General features: G+C 39.7%; 1 protein-coding gene across 1 annotated transcript in view; it reads right to left on the minus strand.

Moving 5' to 3' along the window:
* The window catches only part of UPP2 (uridine phosphorylase 2), a 44162-nt gene that overhangs the window by 4395 nt on the left and 16967 nt on the right, over positions 1 to 22800 (minus strand). Inside the window, exons 3-6 of the mRNA XM_022569776.3 lie at positions 20998 to 21156; positions 14016 to 14130; positions 10639 to 10848; positions 8141 to 8287 (exon numbers count right to left, since the gene is read on the minus strand). Coding sequence (XP_022425484.1) covers positions 8141 to 8287; positions 10639 to 10848; positions 14016 to 14130; positions 20998 to 21156 — 631 coding nt within the window. The remainder of the gene's footprint in view (positions 1 to 8140; positions 8288 to 10638; positions 10849 to 14015; positions 14131 to 20997; positions 21157 to 22800) is intronic.

Here is a 22800-nt window from a genome sequence, read left to right on the forward strand (position 1 = left end):
TATTTCATTCTCTGAGAAAGGAGCAGGTTGGACCTCAAAGGTCTTGCTCAGCTTCTGTGCCTCACATTATCTTGGTATGAGGACCATGCTGTCATCTCCAGGAGGTCCAGCTGCAAACTTGGGGACTTGTGCTTCCGCTGGGTGCTGGACCTCCAACCAGAGATGTGTCAGGATGGGCAGAGGATGTGCCTACTGTGCTAGGGGCAGAGGCTCCAACAGGGAGAACCCAGGGAGCCCCACTGAGGTCACAGGTGGGAAGAGGCAGGTCACAGGTAATGCCAACACAAAAAAAGTTGAATCTGTGGCCCCAAATCATTCTCTAACATGTGAATGTGTTGGTACAGGAAGGCAGGAGTAGGATAGAGGACAGGAGAGTAGAATTAAAATGAATCAAACAAAACTCTAGACACAGACCTTGATTTAAAATATGTAAAAACCAGCAAAGCAAGAAGAAACAATTTTTAAAAATCCTGTCTTTATAAGCGTAATAAATGAATTACTTACCATTTATGCTTGATTTCCCAGACACGCTGACTTATTTTCTTGGTAAAATAATAACTGTGCATACTACTGAATAAGTATCAATGTAATGCTTTATTTGATTCCAACACTAACCATCTTGGTATGCGGTTAGCCCTTAGGGGGGTTGCTTTCTTTCTAAAGTAGCACAGCTAACTTTTAAAATAGAAAAACCTGCAGGGTTTTTTGTTTGGTTGTTTTTTTGGTTCCTCTGAATAGAGATCTGAACCTTGTGCATCCATGGGAGGCTTCTGGGAAGACTCAGCAGGGCATGGTGCAAAGGGACCTCAAGTCAGACAGAGCTCGGTTCCAATTCCAGTCCAGCTACTTCTTATTTACTGTGAGAACTTGGGAAAGTTATTTAACCTCTCTGAGCCACAGTATCTCTCAGGAGATACTGTGAGGGTGAAGAGCTGCAATGGGTTGCCTTTTGCCTTTGTGTAATAATATTTCAAAACCCCAATTTTCCTCATTTTTGAGTTAAGAAACGGTCCAGTTCCAGACTGGGTATAATCTTTAATCCTTGTTGTAATATCTTCTTTACTTTATCAGTGATCATCCTGCAGTTCCCAGAGCCCAATAGCCTTCATTTCTGGGACCAGCAGAAGGATATAAAATGGAATTAAAGCCAGATTCTGCTCCCTTTCACTGAGCTGTAATATTATGAAGACTGAATACATTCCCAAAGTTCCCAGTATCTGTCAAAAGAAATAACACTGAATTCTTCCATTACCCTTAAAGAAAATCCACTGTGAGTGCTGCCAACAACTAAAGACAAAGATTTAAGTGAAACTAATCTTGGATAAATATTATGTTTCGTATATTGTCATGCAAGCAAGCTTGTGTCAAAAGGCAGCAGGCACTGTCTTTTAAAGATGGATAAAAATTGAACGTACTTATCACAAGTTCACAGTGCAAAAGGATTAACATCTTTAATCAGAATGTTAGGGGTTTAATTAAAGTAGATTTTGCTTTAAGAGAGGGACAGGTATATGCATATTATAAAACCATAGATGAATGCATTCATACAGCATTGCACAGTGGGTTTACCTTGTTCTGAAGGTTCAGCCTTTCAAGGTAGAATAATTTTGTGACGGCCACTATTTCCCTCACCCAAGTCCTTCTTAAAGCAACAATGGATTCCCACTATTATTTTTCAGGATAATGAGATCAGGATAACAGTAGTGACTTAGGGGTGTCCGTGGCCCCATTTCAAGCAGTTTGTCCACCTATCAAATATCAGGAGATCCAAGGGCTACAGCTATAGCAGAAGTAGTGTATGAAATTTACAGCAAAGGGAGGCTTAACTTTAAGGCTTTGCCTCTTCCTAGTTGGACAATTATGTGGCACTCCGAAGTCCTTTAGAAAATTCCAAGCCATAAATGTAGCTGGGTAATGAAGGAACCAGTTGAATTTGTTATAGCCGTCTTCCACGGTCAGTAGGGGTTGAGTGGTCATTCTGTTCACTCATTTGTTCATTCATTTAGTAAATATTTATTGAATGCCCATATGGCAGATATTATTCTAAGTGCTAGAGATATAGCAAAAAAAATGACAAACAAGGTCCCTGTTCTCATGCTACTTATACTGTAATGGAGAAAGATGCTAAATACATACCTCCATGCATTAATACATGTAAAATAATATGTAAGTTAATATATAAAGAAAACAGAAATGTAGTCTGGTATAGTGGTAAATGTGATGCAGAGAAATGAAGTGGAATGAGTGAATGAGTGAGTAAGTAGAATGAATGTGGGTGAGTTTAGTTTAGGTAGTCATGCAAAACTTCTCTGATGAAGTGAGACTTAAGGTGAGATCTTATATTAATCATAAAGATAAGAAGTGGTAATCCATGTGGTCCCAGGTGAATGCAGAAAGATCTGTTTTTGCACCGGTCCAAAGTCAATGACTGACTCCTCTGAGTTAGGACAGTGAGCCTCTAGAAGACTCTTGTTTAAATAAAAAGTTGTTATTTATTAGTCATCATTGCCTTACTATGAAGTCAGATTGGTTATCCAGTCATCTGGTAGTATTAAAGGGACATAAAAAGACCATTAGAGAAGGCTGTCTGGAGAGACTGCGTGGAAAGGGCCATTGCTGACAGTGGGAGAGGGATTGAGGGGGAGGGGCACTAGGCCTGGGAGCCCTGAGCTTTCGGTGCCAGATGAAACACATTTTCCAGTGTCGCTTAGCACTGGTATATAACCTCCCTAATAAGTATGGTAAAACAGCTGCTTGTGAAGTCTCTCTCAGCCCTTCCCCAAAGCAAGCTTTTCTACCTCATACAGAGCTTTTCCAAGCTTCACTGCTTTTGCGGAAGGATATAATGAAGTGGGGATGAAAGATAGGAACATGGTAGCATCATATGCATGGGGTTTTGGTCTGTTTCCTTGGTGGTTGATCTTCCAGGTGTTGATCTTCCTGTACCAGGAGTGCACCTTTGGAAACAGTGGTGTCTGAGGTAGATAAAGAGTCCCTGTCACCATGAAGAAATTTGGACAGAAATACTCCCAAGAACTACAGAATTACAGAGTTACAGATACAACCTTTAGTGTGCATGTTGGCAGCCCAGAAAGGGTCTGCTCAATGGAAAGGCTGCAGCAGTGGCCTGGAAGAGAGCTATTGGCAGGCCGAAATCAGCTACCAACAGCTCCAATAGCAGCAGAAAAAGGAAAGCGCAGCATGGGGCAAGCTAGAGAGGACAGAGTCCAGGAAGGTACCTGCAGCTGGCAGAGAAAGCAAGGTCACAAGGATTCGTGGCAAGGACAAAAAAATCCCTCATAACAGAATAATGTCGCCGAAGCTTTGGCAACACCCTCAAAGAGAGAAAGACTAGGGTCCGGGGTTCACAAGCCTAGAACTCTCTGGCTGCCTCTTAAGAAAGAACTGATGCTCATCACTAAACTTACATCAGGGCAGCAGTTCGTGACGTGGCATTTTATGTTTGACTAAACTGGTTACCAAATTTTCCTCCATCTGCATATCAGGTGGAGCGATGACACAAGTGACCGCTTGCTGTTTCCATAAGAAAGAAATGTGAGGAAACATTTCCTGGAGCAGAAATATCTGAATCCAGGTGTCCCTGCAGGTCATGTGCTGGTTAGGCTGCTGCTCAGGAAAGGGCAAGCTGCCCGCCGCTGGGGCTCCCACTCCCACCAACTTGTGGAGAGAAAAGCAGATGCTGTTGTTTCCCTGAAAGGAGGTATTAATGATGACCTTCGAAAGAGGACAAGGATGCACTTGCATCCTTTACTCATATGTTACAAGGATTTGTGTGTACATTCATTCTGAGATGAGAGTAGTGGTTCTACAATTAATCTCTTCTTGTGACCTATAACTCCTTTCTAAAATGTTACCGCATACATTTTGTTTGTAGTTTTGTATATTAAAATTGATTGACAATAAGGACAAGTATTAGAATTAAAGTTCCACTTGTGATCACATAAGGCATTATTCGGCTGTAATTCTTTACTTCTTTGAAGATTTCTTTGGGGCTGGGACACTAGACTCTCCAGTTATACTGCCAGTTGCACTGACGACTCTTCCTTAGTTTCTGCTGGATCTCCCTCACCTCCCTGACTTGAAATTTCATCTGTTTCTACACTCAGGCACTTTGTCATCTCATTTGTTACATGGCTTTAAATGCCATTTATATGCTGTCAACTTCCAATTTTACTTCCCCAGTCCAAATTTCTCACCTAAACTCCAGATTCATAAATCCACCTGCTCACTTAGCCTCCATTTGATGTCTACTACAGTACCGCCAAATCCTCACCCAATTTTTTCTATCCCAACTGTGATAACTCACTCCATCCTTCCAGCTGTTCAGGCCAAAAACCTGGAAATCGTTTTTCACTAGCATTTCGCTCCAAATTCCCATCAAATTGTCAACAAATCCTGTTGGATTTGCCTTCAAGATGTATCTAGCATATGACTACTTCTCACCTCCTCCACTGTTGTTGTACTGGTCTATCATCTCTCCCTAGACTACTATATCAGCCCTCTTACTTCTCTCCCTGCTTCTGCCCTTAACCCCAGTAGGATCTTCCCAGATCAGCAGCCAGTGTGCTCCTGTTCAAACGCAAGCCAGATCCCGTCACCTCTCTATTCAAAGCAATGACTTCTCATATCTCTCAGAGTGAAAGTCACAGTTCTCATAGGGACCACACAGTCCATACTCCCTCCATCTCCTACCCTCTCCACTGCTGTCACTCCCCTCCAGTCACACTGGTCTCCCTGTTTCTCCATCACACTCTGAATGCTCCTGCCTGGTAACCTTAGATTTGCATTTCCTGGACTCCTTTTGCCCAGACACCCATGTGGCATTTTCCTAAATGGCACCTTCTCTGTGCACCTTTCCCTATTTTAATGTACGGTTTCCCTCCCTACCTTGGCTGTCCCTGTGCCCTTTCCTTGCCTTATTTCTCACCATCATGCTCCTCAGCATCTAACATATTACCATATTATTATAGATTGCTCTCTGTTGTTGTTTGTCTCCCCCCTAGACTCCGCAAGGGCAGAGATTCTGTCTGTGTCATCCTCTGCTCTGTCCCTACTGCTTGGGTGCTCAGGCCACTGGTTGATGCACAGAAGTCCTTCTTTCTTTAGGAAGATAATAATTGAGACAAATCTTATCAGCCAAAGATTTGATTTAAAAATCAAGCTTCTTGTATTGTGCTATGCACTCAGTAGGTACACTATAAAACACATTTGATAGGTGACATATTTTATGGGCTCTTTTCTGAAAAAAAAAACAAAACTATGAATTCTAAAAAAAGTTGCTCCAACATTTTCTTAGACATCATTGTTCATATTTGGGGACTGCTTCCCACTCAAAAATAATATTTTAGATGGTGCTATTTTGCTTTAGGTCTGAGGCTTTCATAGCCAATTTAATAAAGAATATTTAATTAACTTTTCAGGTTTACCTCTTCCATCCATAAAACTTGAATTTTTTTTAACATCTTTATTGGAGTATAATTGCTTTACAATGGTATGTTAGTTTCTGCTTTATAACAAAGTGAATCAGTTATACATATACATATGTTCCCATATCTCTTCCCTCTTGAGTCTCCCTCCCTCCCACCCTCCCTATCCCACCCCTCTAGGTGGTCACAAAGCACCGAGCTGATCTCCCTGTGCTACGCGGCTGCTTCCCACTAGCTATCTATTTTACGTTTGGTAGTGTATATATGTCCATGCCACTCTCTCACTTTGTCACAGCTTACCCTTCCCCCTCCCCATATCCTCAAGTCCATTCTCTAATAGGTCTGTGTCTTTATTCCCGTCTTACCCCTAGGTTCTTCATGACATTTTTTTTTTCTTAGATTCCATATATATGTGTTAGCATATGGTATTTGTCTTTCTCTTTCTGACTTACTTCACTCTGTATGACAGACTCTGGGTCCATCCACCTCACTACAAATAACTCAATTTCGTTTCTTTTTATGGCCGAGTAATATTCCATTGTATATATGTGCCACATCTTCTTTATCCATTCATCTGATAATGGACACTTAGGTTGCTTCCATCTCCTGGCTATTGTAAATAGAGCTGCAATGAACATTTTGGTACATGACTCTTTTTGAATTATGGTTTTCTCAGGGTATATGCCCAGTACTGGGATTGCTGGGTCATATGGTAGTTCTATTTGTAGTTTTTTAAGGAACCTCCATTCTGTTCTCCATAGTGGCTGTATCGATTTACATTCCCAACAACAGTGCAAGAGGGTTCCCTTTTCTCCACACCCTCTCCAGCATTTATTGTTTGTAGATTTTTTAATCTAGAGGATGACTATGAAAATAATTTAAAATCACAAAGAATAGTTATATTGATTAGTCCTTGTGAAAATTATGTTTTACTTCAGTAGGTTTTCTTGGTGTTGGTCAGAGATTAGTGGTTCTACTGGAATAATTTCGCCAAAAATAAAAATGAATGCCACACACATATTTGGTTTCTTAATGCCACTCTCCACCCAAAGGAAGCAGAGATTCTTGGAGAAATGGCTGATCCCAGACCTGAGGCAAGGAAAGTGTAAGTGGTACCTAAGAACCCCGTTGTGCCTGAAAGCAAGAAAATTCTCAAGAGTTAAGAGAATTATGTCAGAAGGACAAAAGAGTGCACTAGAAGGGGCTCTTCCTGGCCACATTTGGGATAATTTGAGTATCAAAAAGAATAATGACAGAAACTGCTTATAACACACTGCTTTGAACAAAATCCACCAAACAATAACGACTCCCTGCCACCAAAAAGAAAAAAGAGAGAGAAGAGCGTGAGAAAGAAAGGCTCTTCTTAAAAGAATGCTAGCTAACAAACATAGGAGGAATGATGGAATTAGAAAATCATCATTTGTATTCCATGCTAAAATCACTGGGAAAAGATGATTGGGTTACAGGATATTCGTTCACACAGTGCCAGATTATCATCCCAGAAGTTACTTGCTACTTTCAGAGAGAAAACATTAATTTTTCAGAGGAGGGAGATGGGCAGTTACCCCTTGAGCCAAGTGATCCAACTTGAAATTACTAACAGTGGAATATCTTCACATTACCTTTCCCTGATGTGGTGCAATGGAAAGTTTACATTACTATGAAGTGTTCTTACCACATAGCTGAATCTAATCAAGCCACTAGACTTTACTTCTGCTTTACAGGAAATAAAGTGAAATCCCACGATGACAAGTACAGACAAATCTAGAACATGGATGTTCTACAAGATAACTGCCTGAACTTTTCAAAAATTCCTCTGTCCTGGGGAAAAAAGAAAAGTAGGGAAACTATTCTAGATGTAAAAGTATAGAGATACAATAACTAAGCAATACAGTGTATAAAGTTAATTCAATATTAGATTAAAATAATCTTTAAAGATATTTTTAGGAAAATCAGAAAATTTAAAAATGGAATGGATGTTAAATGATGTTATGAAATGATTTTTACTTTTCTTAAATATTTTTTTTTTGGTTTGATAATTGTATTGTGGTCATTAGGAGGACATCCTTATTCTTAGGAAATGATGCTAAGTTACAAGAGTTAAGTGACATAATATTTATAATTTATATACAATGATTCAGGAGAAAAAAAGCAAATAGGTGTGTTTGTGTACATGTGTGTATATATATGTATGTGTATATATATATATATATATATACACACACATACACAGTATTCTTTCAATTTTTCTGTATTATTGATTTTTTTTTCAAAATAAAAAAGTTGGGAAAAGCAAAAATGCATGTAAATTAACTCTAAAAACACACTACTCCACTGATGTTTTGTCCTTTGATGGACTATTTTAGGAATATTTTATTTGTGTCATGTCTCAGTAAATTCAGTTGTAGTAGAAAACAGCTTCCACTACCAGGATGAAGAAAGCAGAACAATCTATCAAGTCTTGGCTATGTAACCCACTAGCTGGTGACCTTGGGCAACTTAACTTTTGACCCTTGAGGCTTGGTTTCCTCATTTGCATAACAAATAATGTCCTGCCCACTCACAAGATATTATGAGATAACCGTGCATTCAACCCAAAGTAATATATAGCTGGATTCCTTTTTCTTCTCCTGGAGAGTGAAAATAACTTCATGAAAGAGAATTTGACCCTTAGGCATTCATGAAAGTCTTACCTTTTAGACCACAAAGTCTACACATGGCCGCAAACACTGTAGATTCCATTTCGATATTCCTGATGCCGGCATTATATGCTCTTTTCAAGTAATCTAACCCCTTTTCTCTGGAAAAGGAGCACAGCGCTCCATCTAGTCGACCCTGGCCTGAAAGAGAATGGAGAATGTTTAGCGACTTGATGTCCCACGGTGGCTGTGGCATCACTAAGAGGCTTGCTGTCAGCCCAAGTGCTCTGTGGCTGACTCTAACTCATGGGCCTGCACCCCAGGTAGGATAAATCTGGCCATCTGAATCATCCTATCAAAGGACCTGGGGCAAGGCTGTGCGCAGCTCAAGAGTCTCACACAGGAATCTCCATGGCACTGAGCTCCCCCAGCTCTGGGGCAAGTGACCATTGAATGGCCGCAGCAGCCAGCACTGTGCCCAGAGACAGCAGGACCTGGAGGGTCTCTGGAAGATCTGCCCTTTGAGGAAAGTCTCAGGTTGCACCTGCGACTGGCGGCTGGCCCAGGGACAGGTGCTGGGGAAGAAGAAAAGCCTCCAAGCCCCAGTGATGATCCTAAGCTACTTGAGGATCAGGGTGGTGGTTTGGACATTGCATCTCCATCTGTGCATCATGACCATGGTAACCATACACAGATGGTCGATTTGTCCACCTTTTCCCTGCCACACACCTCAGGCTGCACGCCATTCTTTTGCGATCACATTTTCCCTTCTAGGCTGCTCTCGGTGTTTACTTAGCACTTGAATTCCATCTGTACCAACCAGTGGGGCCAGAAGGAGGTGGAGAAAAGCCTGATGCTGTTACTCCTCCTCCACCGTGGCTGCGCTGGGAACAGGCTTCACCGCATCCCACCCCCAAGGGCGTCCTCTTGAAGTAGGGAGGCCAGTAGACTCTGTCACCATCTATATTGCAAAATCCTCTTTTTTATTTTTTATTTTTTTGCGGTATGTGGGCCTCTCACTGTTGTGGCCTCTCCCGTTGCGGAGCACAGGCCCCGGACACGCAGGCTCAGCGGCCATGGCTCACAGGCCCAGCCACTCCGTGGCATGTGGGATCTTCCCGGACCGGGGCACGAACCCATGCCCCCTGCATTGGCAGGCGGACTCTCAACCACTGCGTGACCAGGGAAGCCCCTCTTTTTTCCCTTTCCTGTATCTTTCATGCTATTTCCATCCTTGCTGTCTGCTTCTGCTTGTGCCCTCCTTCTTAGGGCTGCCTGCCAACAACTCTAATGCAGTGCTATTTTAGCCGATTCAAACTCAGATGTCCCACAAGTTAAGCAGGTAATGTCAACGAGGTCTGCCTGTTGGAAGGGAGCAGCCTCACCTCACCTTCAGTGAATGTAGCCCCAGATGTGGGCCGAGGCTTGCCAGGGCTGCCATGAATAAATTATTTTATATTTTTAATGTTATGTTATTTCAAGAAGCCAAAAATCTGGATTTTCATATGAAATCTCCAGAAATTATAAATGTTGGCAAAATAATTCATATTCTAAAAAATACTGTGCAGCCCAAAGAAAACATTGACTCCAATGGGTACCATTTGCAAGTTCTGGCTTAAACCCGTCAGTGACCCTCCCCAAGAAGGGGCCAGTGGCCTGAGACAAAGTCTCAACCCTATCACACCCAAAGTGGCCCCTATTTTATAACACATGTGGTAACAACACCTTTACTAACCTGAAGTAATGTTTATAGATAATATATCTCCATATATAACTGTTTAGAATTCAATATAATAGTCTAGGTTTGATCCAAAGGGAAAAGAAAAGAAGAATAATTTAAAATGGGGTAATATGTAGTTTGATGAACATACTCAAATGCAGCTACACTGTAAGATTTCTAGAATGCTCTCCAAGGAATGGTACCAACCCTGGTTAGATTCTTTCTTGTGGAATGAGCAAGGTCTGTCCTGGAGGGCGTTTTCTCCTGGCCCCTCCCCGCTTGTGGCAAGAGCTGCTACTTGGGAGTCACCATCACTTTTGTTCCTAAACTTGATTTGGGGACATTTTACTCATGGCCAAGAGAAAAAAGAACTGCTGTGAGACTACCCCATCCCTTTGGGATTTCCTCCCCCAAATATCTCTTCCCATTTCCCGGTTCCCACTCTTTCCTGGGTACCAGATCCCTTCCAAGGTACAGGTGACTGTACCTCAAAATGGAAGAAACATAGAAGCATATCCCCCTTTTCCGATTTAAATTAAAGGCATCAACAGAGATAAGATTTTGCTAACATCACAAATTGCATTTGAGTATCCAATTTGTTCTAGGAGGATTAAACCTACTCTGAAAATAAATTCATTATGTGTGTGTCTCCACCGCTTATTATGTCCTTACGTTCCTATGCTTTAGTAAGTTGAAAAGGCTGTTTCAGTTCCTTTTTTAATCCCCAACTATGAATTTCTAAAGTGGAGTTTTTAATATAAATTGTGGGTTTGAATAACAAAGTATTGCTGGCAATTTTCTGCTGCTTTCACAGTTTATAAATTCTTCTCACCTTCATAAAAATCATAGGTACACATCGTATGTCCAATGAGGGTTGGGAAGTCAGGAATTTCTTTGCTACAGTTGAATAGTTCCTCAGCCAGTTCTTTGTCAAGTTCAGTACTTCTGGTGACAACATTGTCCAAGATTACCTGTTCAAACCGGGGCTTAAAAAAGGAGTCTACGGCTCTATCTGTTATTACAACAGACCCTGGTGCAATCCCTGCAGTGTGGGAATAAATAGGTGGTTACAGAAGAATGTCACTTAGGTTTACTTTTGACACATAGTATGTAATCTCTTCTGCCAACATTAATTAATGCTAGTTGCTAATGATTCTCCCCATTTTCATCTTTAAAATTATTTTCTTTTCCAAATGCAATTAAATAATAACATTCCGAACAGGCATTTACATTTGCTTTCTTTCCAGATTCACATTTACAATGTGATTGGGTTTAAATTTCAAGACAAACATGACTCTTGGACATGCAAATTAGTACTGGCCTTCAGGTTCAAATTTGAATAAAGTAGGTCAGGAATAAACTAAATGAGCCTGCCAGAAAGTAGTTTTCATAAAGTGATGTGACTACTTGATATTTAATCTTCTCTGCAACTCCTTGATTACTATAATTTCTTTGTATCTCTGTCCTCTCTTCCTTTTGATTCTCATTACACCCATTCCCTCCTCCCCTCTCCCATCCCATGTAAATTAGGCCTCTTGGCTGACCTTCCATTGCTACAAAGTCTGGCTTGCTCCTGGGACTCAGGAACTCAAGTCTCAGGGACTTGAGAAACGATTTTCTGCCAACAGTTATTCCCCTGGCCTGGTGTGTTCCCTCATCCTCCCACACACACTTTCATCAGACCAACTTCAACTCATTCTTCTGGTGTCAGCTTAAGTCACTTCCTTCAAAAGATCTGAATCCACAGAGGGGGAAAAAATTAAAAGGCAACACAGATACATTACATTCAATTTTCCCAGGTCCAGCTTTTGACCTAGTTTTTGACCCGTTCTGATTCCTGTTTAGAGCCTGGATGAGGGGATGTATATTGATAGGGCCCTAGACTCTCTCTCTGTCCTAATATTCATCATATTTTTTGTAATTACTCATTTGTTTGTCTATTGCCCTGATAAAACATAGGCTCTATGAAGGCAAGAGCAGTGTCTGTCCACTGTTGTCTCCCCAGTAGCATTGTGCCTATCACATTATAGGTATTCAATAAAAATTTGTTGAATGAGTGAATGTTTCCATACAGATGCCATAGACAGAGATCTGCAAACTACAATCCATGGGCCAGATCCAGCCCATCTTTGTAAATAGAGCTTTATTGGAACACAGCCACATTCACTCATTTGCATATATTCTATGATTGCTTCCACACTCTAATGGCAGAGTTAAGAAGTTGCAACAGAAACCATATGGCCTGCAAAGCCTAAAATATTTACTGTCTGACCTTGTATAGAAAAAATTTACCAACCCCTACCATAGCACATAGCCATATCCTTCTGGGTTCTTAATAAATTCCAATGTGGGTCAACATGGGGTTAATTTAGAAAATCCAGCTAGAGCCCCAAGGTAGGCTCTGATGATAGAGCCTCGGTGAATCAGATACTTTTTAAAGAAATCAAACAAGTATCTTCTTGAATTATTCACAGTGTCCTAAAAACAGGAAAGTGACTGAGAAGGAAGTTGAAAATGTGGAAATCAAAAATGAAGTTATTCACATGACATCCTAATATTTAGATGTATTAGAGCATTTATATCCCAGTTAAAGTCTCTTAAAGGCCAAGACACTGTTTATTTGAGTACCTCATCATCATGAAGTTTTGTTGGCTCATCTAAAGAGTGGTAACATCAGCAAAAAAAACAAAAACAAAAACCCAACAAGCTACACCTCCTTCATCTCCAAATCAAAGTTTTTAAGACAAAACAAACACATCTTATTGATAAGCTAAGAGTTCTTAATGAGAACAGAACTTCAAAATGATGGATAATCCACAACAGCACATTGCTTTAATTTCCCACAATTCATAGACCTTCATTGTGCTACATGGGCTATATGTATCATGTTACCATCAAACAAAAGACCTAGAATCCATGACCATGAGCTGGATGGTCAGCAGGTTGCTTTGCCCACGCTGGACACTTGTTAATATCAAGGGGCAGCCACAGCAGTCAGGGTGGTACATTGCATGGGCATGGGCTATGCAGACAGATCCTTGTATCCCACAACTCAAGAATTATGAGCAATCTTAATAACAGTGTTATCCATTTCATCCCCAAATGCATCATTCCCTACTATTGCTTATTTGGGATAATATTGGATAAACAACAGTCCAGAAGGATGCCTGATCTAATAATGATTGCTAACATTCTCCTTCTCTTTCTGGAGGGACATCCACAGATGTCCTTCTTTAATCCATCTGTGAGGGCCTTGGCTGGACTTTATTCCTGTACCACAGCTGTGGAAAGGGCATGATATTTTTGAACATGTTTGTTTCTAGTGAAGCATGACTTAGCCACCTGTGTAATTCTAAGACCAAAATCTCAGCCTTTTTTTTTTTTATAATTCCCATTCAGTCCTGTCACTCTGTCAACCAAACATTTCCAGTTACAATGCCCTGTCTGTATTTGCATTTGGTGACATAGTAGAATCATCCCCTCACAAGATCTGCTCCTGAAGAAGAGGTTGAAAAAGAAGAAGGTCTCCATAGAACTTTACCTCAGCCCAGGGTGGATGTATAAACAAGGCTCCTGACTAGCTTCCTGACCAGCCAAGGAAGAAGGGAGGAGAGGAGGCTCTGAGAAAACCTTAGGAAGCATCACCCAACTCTTCCCAAAAAGCCTGGCCTGATCTCTTCTGCTGTGCTGGTGAGGAAAAGACCCAGCCAAGAAAAGGGTAGTCACTGACATGAGCTAAAAGCAATGTTTTCCTAAGAGCTATTGATGTCTGCTTACTTAGCTGATAAACAAGGCAAATCTTAGTGATTTATTTCTTTTACTTGAAAGCACTTATAAAATTCCTAAGCTTCAAAATCTATTCGAACCCTCAAAACTTACTCTTATCCTCAAAACATATTTCCTAGCAAGTTTCCACTCCTCCCTTTAAGAACACCTAAGTCCATCTGGGCAGTGGGATGTGGGATGTCTCACTCCAGGTTTCCATGCAGGGAAAAAGAGAAAGATTATATACACATGCATTTCCTTAAATTTTTAAAATTTTCTTTAAATTTAAATTTCTCAATTGCCTCAAGCCCAGCCCCCTGACACTTTTTAGCCCATCTGGGTTTCTTCTGGGCTCTGAGTACGTTGGTGTGTTACCACACCAATAGCTTACTCTGTATGGAACAACCACTTGGATTTAATAGTATATAAATCAATCCATCTCACCTATTCCCCCTGATGTACCAATTCTGATAATGGTAACGTCACAGCACCGGGCATGGTACAGTAATTTAATGAGTTCATGAAGCATAATAGAAATGGAGGGGATGCCCATGCCATGCTGTGGAGAGAAAAGGGAAAGTCATTATACATCTTGCAGAATGATAACACACACAGGACATATTTACTTCCTTCATTACAAGTTAACAGCCCTCAGGTAAATTTAGATAATCATTATGACTTTGCCATAGCTGAGGAAAACGTAACTCAGCTCTAACCGACGCCCACATGACATGCTGATAGATGGGTCCATCTGTGACGATGAAAGAGAGACATCTCCCTGTCAGTTAAACTGAGTTCAGCCCTCATTGTCAAGAGCAGAAGGTGGGGGTGGCGTGGTGTACTGGTGTGTCAGGGCAGTGCCATTTCTCAGTTCCCCACTGGGCTCTTCACAGTGAGTTTTGAAAAAGAGCTCTTTGCAAGATTGACTTGATTTTGAGGAAATATAGATTTGGCTACCATGTATTTAGTCCTTTTCCACTATACTAAATGAAAGAGTAAATCCATCTCATTACTCTCATGTGTCCTTGTTCATTTGTTGATAATTCTGTTGAGCTCTGAAAGGCACAAGGGTAGAGATGTGGGTTACATCTACATCTAACAATTTGGAATATATAATGGATACACATTAAGTATATAGATCATGACTGCAACTCTGGTCTTCCTCAGGATTTGGAAGAGTAGAATCAATGTCACAGAATAAGGGTCAACACAGGTTAGAGGATTTGGCCGCTCCTGGTGGTTACAATATGTTCTAGTAACACTCCAGAAAGGTCCTCCATGCTGGAATCTGTAGTAGCTGGAGCTAAGTTTAGAATGGGTGTCTATTTCATTCCTAATATAACACGAGAGAGTCAAATGTGGTGTTCAGTATTCTACTCTTGGGCACAAAGACTTTGTGTGCAGAAAAGCACCAGGGGCATCTTGGCAGTTAGGTGATGGCTGACACTAATTCTTCATTAACAAATCTAGAAAACTATTACAGCCATGACCACAATATTTTCACCTGAGTTCCCTTCTTCTCACCATCAAGAATATTAAACTATGGAAACTTTGAAGCTCTGGGTTTCCCATTTTTGGTTGCCATGGAACATGTTCTGACTTCCAAATGCATTGTAAGTCTCCTAGAGGCTATCAATCAAACTGGTATTAGTTGTATGTCCAAGATTCAGTAACACAATAATACTGTGGGACTTTAACACCTCACTTACACCAATCGACATATCATCCAGACAGAAAATTAATAAGGCAACACAGATTTAAATGACACAATAGACCAGATAGATTTAATTGATATTTCTAGGACATTCCATCTGAAAACAGCAGATTACACTATCTTCTCAAGTGCATAGGTAACATTCTCCAGGATAGATCACATCTTGGGTCACAAATCAAGCCTTGGGAAATTTAAGAAAACTGAAATAATATCAAGCATCTTTTCCGACCACAACACTATGAGATTAGAAATAAATTACAGGGAAAGAAATGCAAAAAACACAAACACATGGAAGCTAAACAATACGTTACTAAATAACCAAGAGATCACTGAAGAAATCAAAGAGGAAATCAAAAACTACCTAGAGACAAGTGACAATGAAAACACGACAGCCCAAAACCTATGGGGTGCAGTAAAAGCAGCCCTAAGAGGGAAGTTTATAGCAATACAATCCGACCTCAAGAGCCAAGAAAAATCACAAATAAATAATCTAACCTTACACCTGAAAGAACTAGAGAAAGAAAAGAATAAAACCCAAAGTTATCAGAGGGAAAGAAATCATAAAGGTCAGAGCAGAAATAAATGAAATAGAAACAAAGAAAACAATAGCAAAGATCAATAAAACTAAAAGCTAGGTCTTTGAGAAGATAAACAAAATTGATAAACCTTTAGCTAGACTCATCAAGAAAAATAGGGAGATGACTTAAATCAATAAAGTTAGCAATGAAAAAAAAGAACAGACACCGCAGAAATACAAAGCATCATAAGAGACTACTACAAGCAACTCTATGCCAATAAAATGGCATGGACAGAAACGGACAAATACTTAGAAAGGTGTAACAAAGACTGAACCAGGAAGAAACAGAAAATATGAACAAACCAATCACAAGTAATCAAATTGAAACTGTGATGAAAAATCTTCCAACAAACAAAAGTCCAGGACCAGATGACTTCACAGGTGAATTCTATCAAACATTTAAAAAAGAGCTAACACCCATCTTTCTCAAACTCTTCCAAGAAATTGCAGAAGAAGGAACACTCCCAAACTCACTCTACGAGGCCACCATCACCCTGATTCCAAAACCAGACAAAGATACTACAAAAAAAGAAAGTTACAGACCAATATCACTGATGAATATAGATGCAAAAATCCTCAACAAAATACTAGCAAACAGAATCCAACAACATATTAAAAGGATCATACATCATGATCAAGTGGAATTTATCCCAGGGATGCAAGGATTCTTCAATATACAAAAAATCAATCAATGTGATACACCATATTAACAAATTGAAGAATAAAAACCATATGATCATCTCAGTAGATGCAGAAAAAGCTTTCGACAACATTCAACACCCATTTATGATAAAAACTCTCCAGAAAGTGGGCCTAGAGGGAACCTACCTCAACATAATAAAAGTCATATATGACAAACCCACAGCAAACATCATTCTCAATGGTGAAAAATGGAAACCATTTCCTCTAAGATCAGGAAGAAGACAAGGATGTCCACTCTCACCACTATTATTCAACATAGTTTTGGAAGTTCTAGCCATGGCAATCAGAGAAGAAACAGAAATAACAGGAATACAAATTGGAAAAGAAGAAGTAAAACTGTCACTGTTTGCAGATGACATGATACTGTACATAGATAATCCTCAATATGCCACCAGAAAACTACTAGAGCTAATCGATGAATTTCGTAAAGTTGCAGGATACAAAATTAATGCAAGAAATTTCTTGCATTCCTATGCATTAACAACAAAAGATCAGACAGAGAAATTAAGGAAACAATCCCATTCACCATTGCAACAAAAAGTATAAAATACCTAGAAATAAACTACCTAAGTAGGTAAAAGACCTGTACTCAGAAAACTGTAAGACACTGATGGAAGAAATCAAAGATGACACAAACAGATGGAGAGATATACCATGTTCCTGGATTGGAAGATTCAATATTGTGAAAATGACTCTACTACCCAAAGCAATCTACAGATTCAATGCAATCCCTATCAAACTACCAATGGCACTTTTTACAGAACTAGAACAAAAAATCTTAAAATTTATATGGAGACACAAAAGACCCCGAATAGCCAAAGCAATCTTGAGGGAAAAAAATGGTGCTGGAGGAATCAGACTCCCTGACTTCAGACTATACTACAAAGCTTCAGTAATCAAGACAGTACGGTACTGGCACAAAAACAGAAATATAGATCAATGGAACAGGATAGAAAGCCCAGAGATAAACCCACACACATATGGTCAACTAATCAATGACAAAGGAGGCAAGGATATACAATGGAGAAAAGACAGTCTCTTCAATAAGTGGTGCTGGAAAAACTGGACAGCTACATGTAAAAGAATGAAATTAGAACACTCCCTAACACCATACACAAAAATAAACTCCAACTGGATTAAAGACCTAAATATAAGACCAGGCACCATAAACCTCTTAGTGGAAAACATAGGAAGAACACTCTTTGACATAAACCACAGCAAGATCTTTTTTGACCCACCCCCTAGAGTAATGGAAATAAAAATAAACAAATGGGCCCTAATGAAACTTAAAAGCTTTTGCAAAGCAAAGGAAACTATAAACAAGACGAAAAGACCACCCTCAGAATGGGGGAAAATATTTGCCAATGAATCAATGGACAAAGGATTAATCTCCAAAATATATAAACAGCTCATGCAGCTCAATATTAAAAAAACAAACCCAATCCAAAAATGGGCAAAAGATCTAAAGAGACATTTCTCCAAAGAAGACATGCAGAGGGCCAAGAGGCACATGAAAATCTGCTCAACATCACTAATTATTAGTGAAATGCAAATCAAAACTACAATGAGGTATCACCTCATACCGGTCAGAATGGCCATCATCAGAAAATCTACAAACAACAAATTCTGGAGAGGGTGTGGAGAAAAGGGAACCCTCTTGCACTGTTAGTGGGAATGTAAATTGATGCAGCCACTATGGAGAATAGGATGGAGGTTCCTTAAAAAACTAAAAATAGAATTACCATATGATCCAGCAATCCCACTACTGGGCATATACCCAGAGAAAACCATAATTCAAAAAGAGTCATGTACCAATATGTTCATTGCAGCACTATTTACTATAGCCAGGACATGAAAGCAACCTAAATGCCCATTGACAGATGAATGGATAAAGATGTGGTACGTATATACAATGGGATATTACTCAGCCGTTAAAAGGAATGAAATTGGGTCATTTGTAGAGACGTGGATGGATCTAGAGACTGTCATACAGAGTGAACTATGTCAGAAAGAGAAAAACAACTATTGTATATTAATGCATTTATGTGGAATCTAGAAAAATGGTACAGATGAACCGGTTTGCAAGGCAGAAATAGAGACACAGATGTAGAGAACAAACGTATGGACACCAAGGGGGGAAAGCAGCCGGGGGTGGAGGTGGTGGTGGGATGAATTGGGAGATTGGGATTGACATATATACACTAATATGCATAAAATAGATAACTAATAAGAACCTGCTGTTTAAAAAAATAAAATTAAAAAAAAAATGAACAATGCTAAAGGAAAAAAAATAAGTAAAAATGATAAACCCCCCTAATAAAGACAGCAATTAATCAGTTAAATAAAAGCAACTACAATATCAACAAAGAGAAACAAATAAAACTTATATTCTATCATCCATTGACAAAATAATACCAAAACATTAGAAAAAATGATCTGAATTGATACATGAAATACACACAAAACAGCTGTTATAGCAGACTATTTGAAGAATAGAGAAAATTTGAAGGAAACTTTAGAGAGTTACATACATACATACACACATACACGCATACAAGTATAGATGATAGGTGGAAGGAAAAAGAAAGAAGGAAAAAGATAGAATGAAAGAAAAGAAAGGAAGAAAGAAAAAGGAAGGAAGAAAGGAAGAGAAAGAAAGAAAGAAATCAGATGGGTAGATACATACACAAAAGATGGAAACATGTATATCAGTAATTCTGAATATGGCTACAGTTCCTTATTTGCATTTTTCTGTATTTTTTAAGTTGATCAAAATTAAAAACATTACTTAATCAAAAAAAAATGTATGTCCAAGATTAACAAGACTGGACTCTACCACTAATGAGTAAACTCTCTAAATCTCATTTCCTCAATTGTATATTAAGAAAATGAACCATTATTTAATCTATTAGGTTCCTCCTAAATCAGATATTTGATAGGTTTATGATTATCACTTAATATGTGGCATGGTGATAAAATGACAAATGGGCTTGTATGTTTCTGCTAGACTCTCTCTCTCTTTCTCTGTCTCTCTCTCTCTCACACACACACACACACACACACACACACACACACACACCCCTCAGCAGCTGCTGGAGAGGAAGAATTTTCAAAGAAGTGGTCTCAACTGGAAATCCTCTTTCTGCCTAGTGAGGCTCATTTCTAATTGTCTGACCCCTCTGGACATGATGCATATTTCAGTTCTTTTTCCCTGATGGACAGCAGGATCAGTCTACTGCCGTTTTTATATCTTACTCTGAAGTTTTACTACTTGTTTATGATAGTTTCACATTTTTATAAATTTTACTTTTCTGTCCTTACCCATTTATTGTGCAAAAAAAAGGACAAAGAGTTGTAGTCTAAAAGTCAAGCAAAAGTTAGCAAGACAAAATGTGCCAAGATCTGGGGGTACTCAGTTTCTTTCTAATGTAGCTTTCTGTAATTGTTGAATGAACAAATGAACAAATGGATTCTCCCATGTGAGCCCAAAGCAGGTTTCATGTATTTTGTCCCAGAGGGGAGACCAACTTGGCTGTCCCACCGGTGTTGCATAATTTTCCCTTCTTCAGTCTAGGCTTCCAGCCATGATCATCCATCCTTCCACCTCCACGTACTATAGAGCAATTGATAGATAGTTATTCCCCGGTGCGGGAGTCACATATAATCCAGCTCCTTAGAATTATCACATCTCTGCAGTGGATTCTTCCCTTGTCACCTGGCATGCTTAGCTGTGCCCCTTATGAGGGCTGCAGTGTACAGATATGTACAGACTCATAGCTATTGTTTCAGAATACAGCCCTGTGGCAGAGAGACCCACTTGGAAGGCAAGCTGGGTGCACACGCATGTACATTCTGCTAAGTGTATGCTATCCTGAGTCCAAGAGGGAAACGGTCTCTGTGTTCCCTAAAATTGCAAGTCATTCCACTTTCATATTGTCTCAGGACACTGTGTGTCCAGAGCTGTTAACATATTCTAAATACAGGAGAGCAGTTTGCAAGAGCTCCATGGAAATGTATTAGCAGCTTTTCAGTGAGCTTATTACAGTGTTAAATGGCACAACTTGGGTAATCCTGAAAATTGGCCCCTGTGTACTAAAAGCCCAACATTCCCCAAAGCTGGATAAAGGGTAGAGGAGAAAAAATTGCTGGTGGCTTATTAATCAGTTACAAACTAAAGAGAGGAAGTGTGCTTTGAGGGTTTTTTCTCCTAACTTGCATAGCTAAGTGGTAACTAATAAAGCAAACCAAAGTAGCACTGAATGTTATTTTCTGCCCCTAGGACTTTTTCCAACTATGAATGTCACACCTGGACACTTAATTTATTGTGTGAAAATGCAAAGCAGGAGGGGAAAAAGAACTCCTGTATTTGGAAGTTCCCACTTTCTTTTGCTAGCTTGTGATGACTACGTGACGTGCAGCCATTGAGTACTTACACTGATAGAGAGCACGGGACCAATTTTGTACATACAATATCTGTCAGTCCCGGCGCAGATGTCCTTGACGTCTTCTTCACTGTCTTCCAATCTGAGCTCCTTGTGCATAAACAGTGCAAATGCTTTCATTCTGTTAGGGCTTCCACCAACGCAGACAAACTGTTAATAAAAATAAACAATAACCTGCCTTAGTAACTGGGATAAAAAGCAAGGGTCAGCTTTCAACTTTAATGTTTTTATTTTTCAATTATATTCTTAAGGGTATATGTAGATGTTATGGGTTATGTTCATGAGTTAACTAATTGGCATCATTAACCGGTAAATAAGGCAACCAGAAACATAGTTTATGTACATAATTAGTAATGAGAAAGATAATCACAAAATCAAAATAAGTGTTGATTTTGTTCAGGTGGGTGTTTCCTGGTGTTTTTGTCATGGTGAACATCAAGAAGCATCTTAAGTGGACATAGGCAGCTTATTGCTGGGCATTAGCGGGCTATAGGCTTAATGTGTCAATTCCGAGGACATGGAAATACATAACATGAGAACTATAAGTTTAGATGTGTTTTCTGATTCCACATTCCCAATCATACGTTTTTATTATAAAATATACTATGTTAATTTAAAGCTTTAAAGAAAACACATCAAGACTTTCCAACTTCTCATTCAGAAGACATTTTCATGGAACAAGCCTTATCATTGTAGACTAGAAATCTCACTACGGTATTTCTTCATTTCCAACAATTTGGTTTTATTTTTGTCTTATTCACATTTTAACATCTCTGAAATTACAATATGGATTGTAGTCAAGGGTGTCAAATCTAATAAAATATGGTAATAAAATTGTCTGGTGGTTGCTTGTGCAGTAGCCTCTTAGGGGTACATCAGTCCCAGGGATGGGAGAGGTGGATGTCAGAGAGAGGATGGACATGGCCTAAGAGCAGCGTGGATGAGCAGCCAGACTGGTGGGGACCAGGGCTCAGCAGTGGGGAGGAGGAGTGGCAGCAGATGTCCGAGACCCGAGGAAGCACAGCCCACAGAAAGGTGCCAGGTGCAAAGTCATTCTGGAATCTGAGCTGAGCAGTGAGGTGCACAGAGTCTGAAGAGGCTCCAAGTCAGAGAGATAAGGCAACACAATGGTTTAAGGACTAACCTTTGAGGTTAGAGAAGCCTGGCTTTGCACCCCAACCCTGTATCTGATTAAGTAGTTTGTTCAGTGTTATACATGTAATCTCTACGTGCCTCAGATTATCACCTCCAAAATAGAAACAAACAAAAAAACCGTAGTATCCTTCAGAGGGTTTTTGTGAGGATAAGATGGGATTGAACATGATGGGGGACAAAGCCAGGCACTTTCTGAGTGGTCAACAAATGGCAACGTCCATTTTTCATATCATAGAGCAATTTCCTGGCCCTGCTTTTGAGCTTGCTTATTTGTTTCTGTATTTTTGGAATTTAGTGCAAATGAAACTAGTTCAAATCCAGTAAGGAAAAGGCAGCTGGTAGTGCCTGACTGATGTGGGCAACATTAGGCAGAGCTTCAGAAGGATTGCCAGTGAGGCCCCTCACAAGGATAAAGAGTATCTGCCTAAGGAAATAACTAACTGAGGTTGTAGAATTAGGTGCCCGATTCACAATTTACTGTGAGTATTGGGTGGTCTCATTACATGATGCATTTTGTTTCCATTTAGCAATAATTCCTATGCCACCCTCATTCTCGATTGTGGGATGTAATTATCCTTTTATCCAGGCCCTCTGCCTCTCTTCTACGCTCATTATTATCTTTTCTGTGTCTTCTTATGA

Source organism: Delphinapterus leucas, chromosome 8 (genome assembly GCF_059928025.1).
Source record: "Delphinapterus leucas isolate spDelLeu-1000000601 "Yukka" chromosome 8, BTC_Dleu_Yukka2, whole genome shotgun sequence".
Classification (NCBI taxonomy): domain Eukaryota; kingdom Metazoa; phylum Chordata; class Mammalia; order Artiodactyla; family Monodontidae; genus Delphinapterus; species Delphinapterus leucas.